This window comes from Ceratotherium simum, chromosome 13 (assembly GCF_057802395.1).
Source record: "Ceratotherium simum simum isolate JZ-2026a chromosome 13, ASM5780239v1, whole genome shotgun sequence".
Classification (NCBI taxonomy): Eukaryota; Metazoa; Chordata; class Mammalia; order Perissodactyla; family Rhinocerotidae; genus Ceratotherium; species Ceratotherium simum.
In genome coordinates this window covers 27,752,562-27,760,858 of record NC_141912.1, presented here as the reverse complement: position 1 = coordinate 27,760,858, position 8,297 = coordinate 27,752,562, and the positions used below count along the sequence as shown (strand labels likewise).

At 44.9% G+C, this 8,297-nt stretch overlaps 1 protein-coding gene across 1 annotated transcript; it reads right to left on the bottom strand.

The window, feature by feature from the left end:
- Nucleotides 1-392: 392 nt before the first annotated feature.
- LOC101389426 (zinc finger protein with KRAB and SCAN domains 4-like) lies at nucleotides 393-7,737 on the bottom strand. Its single transcript, XM_014796314.2, has 5 exons — nucleotides 7,315-7,737; nucleotides 5,815-5,962; nucleotides 4,553-4,635; nucleotides 3,227-3,347; nucleotides 393-2,391 (listed from the first exon to the last, which is right to left on the bottom strand). The coding sequence occupies exons 1-5, from the start codon at nucleotides 7,735-7,737 to the stop codon at nucleotides 1,529-1,531; spliced, it is 1,638 nt and encodes a 545-aa protein (XP_014651800.2). The 3' UTR covers nucleotides 393-1,528.
- Between the last annotated feature and the right edge of the window lie 560 nt (nucleotides 7,738-8,297).

Here is an 8,297-nt window from a genome sequence, read left to right as displayed (position 1 = left end):
AGACTGCAATTTTGACTACCATGAAGAAAAAAAAAAAGATGGTCTACAAAGTGTGTTTAGGGAAAAGTAGATAGCCTGTGGAGTTAATGGTTAAAATTCTCATCATGAATAATGGAGGAGATGTTAGCACACAGCTGGTTTGGGAATCAATATATAAGAAGACCAAGATGGTCACACACTAATAGTGGAGTTTTGAAACCATAAGTGATGTTTGTTTTAAATATTTGGTATGACTCCACTGATGGGAGCCAGTTTGCACTTAGCAAGTATAAGTCTTGATGCCCAGTCTACTCTACACTTGGAGGAAGGGGGCAGTCTGTGGGCAAGATAGCTTTAGAGAGCATTTGATTAGGCCCAAGAGAACCAAAACGTGAAAACGAAGAAGCTGAGCATTAGAGAATTTACCATTTTATTCTGACTTGATAACTGATTTTCACACTGCCTGAATAGGAACATTTTGTCCCTAAAGGGTAACAAAATTAATATCAGGAAAACATTAACAGAAGAATGGAATTTCATGGTTGGCACATATTCACAATGATTTAATGATAATGAAGTTGTTTAAGGCATTTACACTAGAATTCCTAGTCTGGTAAAGAAATTTGGATTCTAGGGTCCGGCCAGGTGGCATAGTGGTTAAGTTTGTGTGCTCTGCTTTGGTGGTCCAGGGTTTGCAGGTTCGGATCCCAGGTGTAGACCAACGCACCACTTATCAAACCATGCTGTGGCAGGCGTCCCATATAAAGTAGAGGAAGATGGGTACAGATGTTAGCCAAGGGCCAATGTTCCTCAGCAAAAAGAGGATTGGCAACAGATCTTAGCTCAGGGCTAATCTTCCTCACCAAAAAAAAAAAGAAAGAAAGAAAGAAATTTGGATTCTCCCCATCACAGTAACCCCACCCTCACCCCCACTCTGTCAATCCTGTGTGTTTGGCAAAAAATGCACTAGATGAACTGAGAGTCTAGAACCTTGGAATTAGACACAAGCACAAATAGTTCTGGTAAGAAATTCCTCAGAAATCTAGATGAGATCAGATTTACAGAGCTATGAAGGTAATCTCACTGGTATATTTAATAAAATGTTTATTAGCACCTGTGTACAAGGCACAGTGGGGAGCCTAAGACTTCACGAATCTGACCCACCATGGAGGATTCATTATAGCAAAATGAATAGAGGAGCAGTCCTGAAATCACAGCCTTCCACCCAGGAGACGTCATAAAGTGCTGGTTGAGGGTGAGGAGCCAGTCTGGAAGCCTTTTTAAGGCCAATAGGTGAGAACAAACCATTTCAGATGCTACGTCTTCCAGACAACTCTCCCATAGCCTCCTATCAAATATGGTTTTTTTCAATCACCTTCTAGAATGCAGAACATAATTCATCTCAGCCAGACTCTATGTTTTCTAACAAACACCTGATGATGTGTAGTGGTAAATTAAGCCCAGCCCACCATTTCTGTAGTCAGGAAGGGCTCCAGGGTGGCTTCAGTTCAACAGGAATGAGCACCAACTTTGGCAGATAAGACATGGGTCACTGTGACAGAATTTTTTTCCCACCGTGGCTTCTCTGATGTTGAACAAGGTATGAGGTCCGAGTGAAGCCTTTTCCACATGCATCACACTGATAGGGTTTCTCACCAGTGTGGATTTTTTGATGTTCAATAAGGCCTGTATTCTGAGTGAACGTTCTCTCACACTCGTTACATTTATAAGACACAGGAACCTCAACATGTCCCTCCTGGCTTTCCATCCTACTCTGACTCTCCCAGGTCTCTCCACGGTCAGGATCCTGAACATTTTTATCCCCATGGATCCTCTGGTGTCTCAGGAGATGTGAATTCCGCCTAAAGGCTTTGCCGCACCTGCTGCACTGGTATGGCTTCTCCCCGGTGTGGATTCTGTGATGTTCGAGGAGGCTGCAGCTCTGGCTGAAGGTCTTCCCACACTCATCACACTCATAGGGCCTCTCCCCAGTGTGAGTTCTCTGGTGCTTGATAAGGTCTGAGCTGTGACTAAAGGCCTTGCCACACTCTTCACACTCATATGGCTTCTCACCAGTGTGGACTCGCTGGTGAATGATGAGGGCAGAGCTCCCGATGAAGGCTTTGCCGCACTCCTCACATTCATAGGGTTTCTCCCCAGTGTGGATTCTCCTGTGCTTACTCAGGCCTGAACTCTGAGCAAAACTCTTTCCACATTCATGGCAAATGTGCCGCCTCCTCTCAGTGGCATTTTTCTGCTTTCCTTGTACCCTGCCCTCCTGTTCACCAGCTTCTGCACATGTAGGAGTCTGGGCAGTGGCTTCACCCGGGTGGCACGGTATTTCCCCAGGCTCCTGTTCTGGATGTTCCTCATCTGGAGGCAAGTCCCTGATCTTAGTCTGTATTTCACCATCTGAAATAACAAATGGCAGCAACTGTCAATTATGTCCTCTACAGGGGAAAGCTCTGTGACAGGTCCCAGGGAGGCAAGAATTACAGAGGTCTGTATATGCTATGGAAGAGGATTTAGGTGCAAGAATAAGGATGGAAATAAAGAGGGAGAACAGGGGTGCTGGGGAGGAGGGAGACCTGAGGATGAGAATGGGGCCATTGAAAGAAGGGTACAAACTGGGAATGGAGGGAAGGTGGTGAGGACTGTGCTGGGGATACACGCAGAGGCTCTGAGTTCTCAGGATAGTAAGGCAGGGCCACACACCTAGGATTAGATGCTAAAAGGGCTAAGCAGAAGGTGACAGTAAACAAGGCAAATGAAAGGACTTCTGAAGCATTCTGTAAGAAACAGAGAACATAGCCCCAATGAGCTATGTGAACTCAGACAAGACAGGCACCCTGTGTGGCCCTGCACCCTCATCTCTAAGGCCAGTCTCCGCAGTCAATCTCCAGGTCACTTCTATGGTCCCATGGCCCATTGCCTGAAGAGACCCCTAACTCTCCTCCTCCGTCAGGGCTAGCAACAGGAAGGGAATCAACATGTACTGAGCATCTACTATGAGCCAGACCTGTACCTACTGGATCCCACTTAAACTGACTGGAACACTGGCAGGGCAGAGAAGAAAGCAAGGTCAGAAGGGTTAATGAACTAGTCACACCGCTGGTTAGTAGCTGGGGTTCAGAAATGGTGGTTCTGAATCCAAACATAATTCAAACAGCTTCTAACAGCCCAGGGGGTTCTGATACACAAAGGAGGCCAAGAAACCTTATGAGAAATCAGTGCCCATCAGCCTTACCCAGGGAGATGAGGCTGCCGCAGTTCTGCCTTTCACCTCTGTAGAAGTTCACCTGAGGTGAACCCAGCTGGGTCCATCCAGGGGAGAGGGTCAGAGCCACATCTTCCATTTTCAGCAGCCTCTGCAACAATAAGTAATCCCACCTAGTTCCTCTTGCTCAGGATCACTCCTAAAGCTTGGCACTACAGTGAGGGGCACATGCAATGTACGAACTTCCCATTAAAGGGGCTCTGTGAGAAAGAGCACGTGTGGCATCCTTATTCGTACTTTACCCAGTCTTAAGTATCACCTTCACTAACAAAATAACCATGGAAGTAAAGAAATATTAAACATATTAGGAGACGTCTCTTCACATAAATATCTAGACACTAGAATAGAAAGAAAAAATTTGGAAAATAAAAGCCAACATAGTGAAAGAAACGGAACCAAATCGAAACCTTCCAAAAGATTTGTGGTGTGCTTTTTTGGCATAGTAGTGATAGGGGCCCATTTACAATAATGATTATTAAAATACAATGAAATCTAGGTCTGAGGTGAGGAAAGTCAGGGAAGGAAATGGATACTACAGAGCCTCAAACACTGAGATCTTCAAGGACATGAACTGGGTAGGAATTAAAATCGAGTGTAAATAAAGATTGTTTAAATCACATGGGTTTAGATAAAAGGACATGCCTCATCTGTCCCTTCAAGTTTAAGTTCCTGAGAGCAGAGGCCATGTGTTTACATTCCTATCCATAGGACATTTTTTTAAACTCTAAAAAAACAAAACAAAACCACCATCACAACAAAAGCTTCAGTTTGCATTTGCTGAATTGCCCTTATTGAAGAAGAAAATCCCACTGAAGAAGGGGCTGACCAAAAGAAGGAGTAGGAAAGATCTGGGAAGCACAGACAGCCCCCCAAGCTAGTAATAAAATAGGAAAACCCAGAGTATCTATCTGTCATTGAGTGGTTTCTCTTGGTTACAAAAGTCATCCTTTTATATGTCACATTATAAACTTAAAGTGAACATCATGCTGTTATTTACTTAATAATGGACTATAAAGCACTTAGAAGGTATTAATCATCTGTATGAGTCAATTTTACTCTTTCATTTAATTTCATTAAACATACTTTTGGGGGGAAAAAAAAGGCTCTTAACTGGATACCAAAAAGAAATCGACAATGATAAACAACCTTGGCATAAATGAGAAAATTCAAAATTCATCTAGGATTTGGGTGGAGGATCTAGGATGGGGAAAGAGGGGTAGTAGGGAGGGAGGGACCTTCACGGGAAGCAGGACAGTAGTAAAGGGCATTGGGGGAGGGAAAGGGGCTCCAGCTCACCTGGGGCTCTGGAGAGAGCCTGGCAGCTACCACTGCATCTTCTCTGCAGCGCCCTCCCCTGGCAAGCCCGGGAATCTGGAGAGCTAAGAAGGAAAGAAGCTCTGGATGAGATCTACCTTGACAGTCAGCCTCCCTGCCCTGTGGAATCCAAGTTCAAAAACTTGGTTACTATATTCCTGCCAAGAAGTTTTATAGTGTTTTCCTTTCAAGAAATGCCTGATCCCTTCCAGCTCCAATCCTAGGGCCTAAACAGAGCTGGTGTGTTCTGCAGATATACAAAAACTACACAAAAAGGCAGGATCCTTAGTAAAAATGGTGTAATGAAAGCAACATAGAACATTTCATCTGAAAATCCTTTGAACTTTGCTAGGGAGGGAGAGAAAAATAAGATTTTGGTTAAAATCTCTTTAGTAGCTATTAGGGGGCTTTCTGCTTTGGTTTTGAAAAACTAAGAAGAGTCAGACAAAGCTGGGCCCAGAAAGGCAGAAATGGACATCTGGGAGTATATATAGAACTTGCTCAGATTCAAGAGAGAAAAGTAAAAAGAACTTCAGGTTCCCCTATAGGAGGCCAACTTTAAAAGGGGCACAAAACAGTTGCTTTAGACTAGAACCTCTGTTGAGAAATGAAGACTGCATGTTGGCTGGTGTGCCCCAGTGCTGTGTGCCTTGAAGAGCTACACACATGTTCAGCGCACATCTGAGAAAACACCTCAGAACATATAGCCATGTCCTATGGAGTGAATTTCATGCCATTTTAACAACAGACCTAAGGTTTAGAAGATTTATACTCTTTAATTTCCAATAGTCCTACAATCTGGGATATTCTGACTGGCTTTACAGATTCTGTTCATTTTCTTCTTGGCACTTACCACTATCTGAAACTATATTATTAATGTGTGTATTTGCCATCTTCCCCACTAGAATGTAAGCTCCATTGCAGCAAGGACTCCGTCTCACTGATGGCTCTATCCCCAGCACCAACAACACTGACTACCACATAAGAGGCCTCCATAATTATATGTTAAATCAATGGAGAACCAATTCTTTCCAAATCAAATTTTATTTATTTATCTTTTTTGTCCAGGCTTGGTTGGGAAAGCTTTCCACCATTGTTTGAAATTTCCCTTTTAGTCTCAGTCTCAAAGCAGACTCAATCAGTGATGGGCATATAAAATCACTGGCAATGGATCTATTAGATGACCTTTAAGTGAAACTGGAGGAAGTCTGCAGAATTCATACTGCCCAGAAGACAATCCTCACCTCTGTCTGGTAAGGGCTGGGATCCCAGAGATTCGTGCTTGAGCAGAGCCTTCATCGGCTGGAATTGGCTACTTTGTGACCCCTGGGATGGTGCCAACAGTGCCATCTTGCAACAGAGCAGTTCTTGCCCCTGGTCACCACCTGGGACCTAGAAGTTATTCATTTATTTATTCATCAAACACTTCTGTAGCACTTTCTATGTGCCTGGCACTGTTTCCAGGAGCACTAAAAATATTAACTCATTTAACCTAGACAACAACCTTAAGGTGGGTACTATTATTATCCCCATTTCACTGATGGGGAATCAAAGGCACAGAGAGTTTAAACAGTTTGCCCAAGGTCACCCAGCTAATAAGTGGCAATGCTAGGATGGGAGCTCAGGCAGAATGACTCCAGAGCCCATGCTCTTAAGCTTTACTCTGTGCTCCCTCATTAAATATATTTGTGCTTTTATGAAAACTCTGGCAATTGGTACTAACTTCTAAGAGAATACTAATATCTTTTCTTACTGAAAAATGAGGATAATAATTTCTAGCTTACAGTGTTTGGTGGACCAGTAAATAAGATCACAGTATGTGATCTCACCTAACACAGGACCCTGCACGTGGTATGTCCCTGTTAAACATGGGCTTCCTTCCAAACATTTATAGTTAGAGTTTTCAAGTTACTTTCTCATGTGCAGCTCATTTCCTCTATAAAGAATGAAGAGCCTGAAGCTAAGAGACTTGAAATGACTTTTCACTGTTACAGGGTTTGGACCAGGTAGACACAAGTCAAGAATCTTGGCCTCATGTCACTGGTTAGAAGGCTCTGGCCACACGTCCTCTGAAGGAACGTGCACAAAGATGCTAGATAATGCAAAGAGGAAACAATCTCATAAAACAGGCAAGAAGATACAGGTAAAAATCAACCCATTTTCGACCAGAGGTTTTTAACCTGTGGTCCATGGACTCCCTCCCAAATGGTCCACAGACTTGGAGAGGAAAAAAGTACTTTTATTTTTGCTAGGCTCTAAGAGAAACTGAGCATTCCCTTCAATTATGAAAGGAAGCAACAAACCAATGTGGCAGAGCATATCCGGGACTTTGTCACCAATAGAAAGCAAAGGTGTTTTCACTTCACATTATAACCAGGCAAATATTGTCGACATCATTCACGCTCATAACAACTTTGAAATTACCAGTTGCTAGGCTTGTCCCTAGGTCTTATTATTTAGTTCATCAATAAAAAAGCACATATATAACTTTATCACAAATTTAATACTTTGTTACCTGTATTTCAATATAATTGAGTTCTTTTGTAATCCTTTATATTTTCCTTTATGTATTTAAAACTACTATTAGGAGAAGGGGTCCAGGGACTTCACCTTACTGCCAAAGAGGATCAAGGTACAAAAACAGATGAGAACTTCTGATCTTAAAGAAATGCCCCTCACTCCGATCTTGAGATTTCAGGAAGAGACAGACCCCAGCTCTCAGATACTAAACGTGTTCTCTCTACCTGCGGCATCGGCTCTTCCAGCTGCCTCTCCAAATACTCCAGCAGCACCACCACCTCCTCGCCGCTCTCCGGATGCTGCTCCCGCACCCAGCTCTGCAGGTCCCCCGGCAGGATGGTCAGGAACTGCTCCAGCACCAGCAGCTCCAGGATCTGCTCCTTGCTGTGCATCTCAGGCCGCAGCCACAGTCGGCAGAGCTCCCGGAGCCGGCTCAGCGCCTCGCGGGGCCCCTCGGCCTCGGGGTAGCGGAAGCCCCGGAAGCGCTGGCGGGAGTGCTCCGAACCCCGAACCGGGCTGCCCCTCACGCTGGCCTCCTCCACAAAGGCAGAGGCGTCTTCCTCCTCCACCTTTATGACCAGAAGCCCCATCTGGTCCTCTGCAGACTGGGCGTCCAGGGCTGCGCTTTCCTTCGATTCTCTGGCCATCCTGGGCCAAGGCGGTACTCAGGCCTCACTCTAGCTGGGAGCTGTATTTCTGCAGAAGATTCCTGGAAGTAGGAAATCACTATTAACCAGCAAAACCACCAAGCAGGCCCCTCCTCTCACGCCCAGAAACCCGAGGACATCCCTGGGGAGCTGCTGTGAAGATTTCTTCCCCACGTTCAAGTGAGTCTGCAGCTCCCTTCTTTGCACCACCCCAAACCTTAATCCCACAATAAGCTCCCCAAAGATATCCCGGGGGTGGGCCTGGGCACCACCTCCGCCCCCCACCCCCACTCCCACCCCCAGATCTCCAGGCTAATCAGGAGAGAAATTGAGACTGGACTGAACTTCTGTGTGAACTTTGGTGCGGACCCAGGCCACTCCCTAGACTCTCTATGAAGTCCCTCTCAGTGATTGGCCCCGTGAGAAACTAGGTCTGTGACTGGCTAAATTCTAAAATGACCCCAAAGATTGCTGCCCTAATCCCCAGGACTTTGAATATGATGAGGTAGCACGCCCCGCCTGAGCGAGGAGAACTGAATTCTACCAACAACCTCAATGAA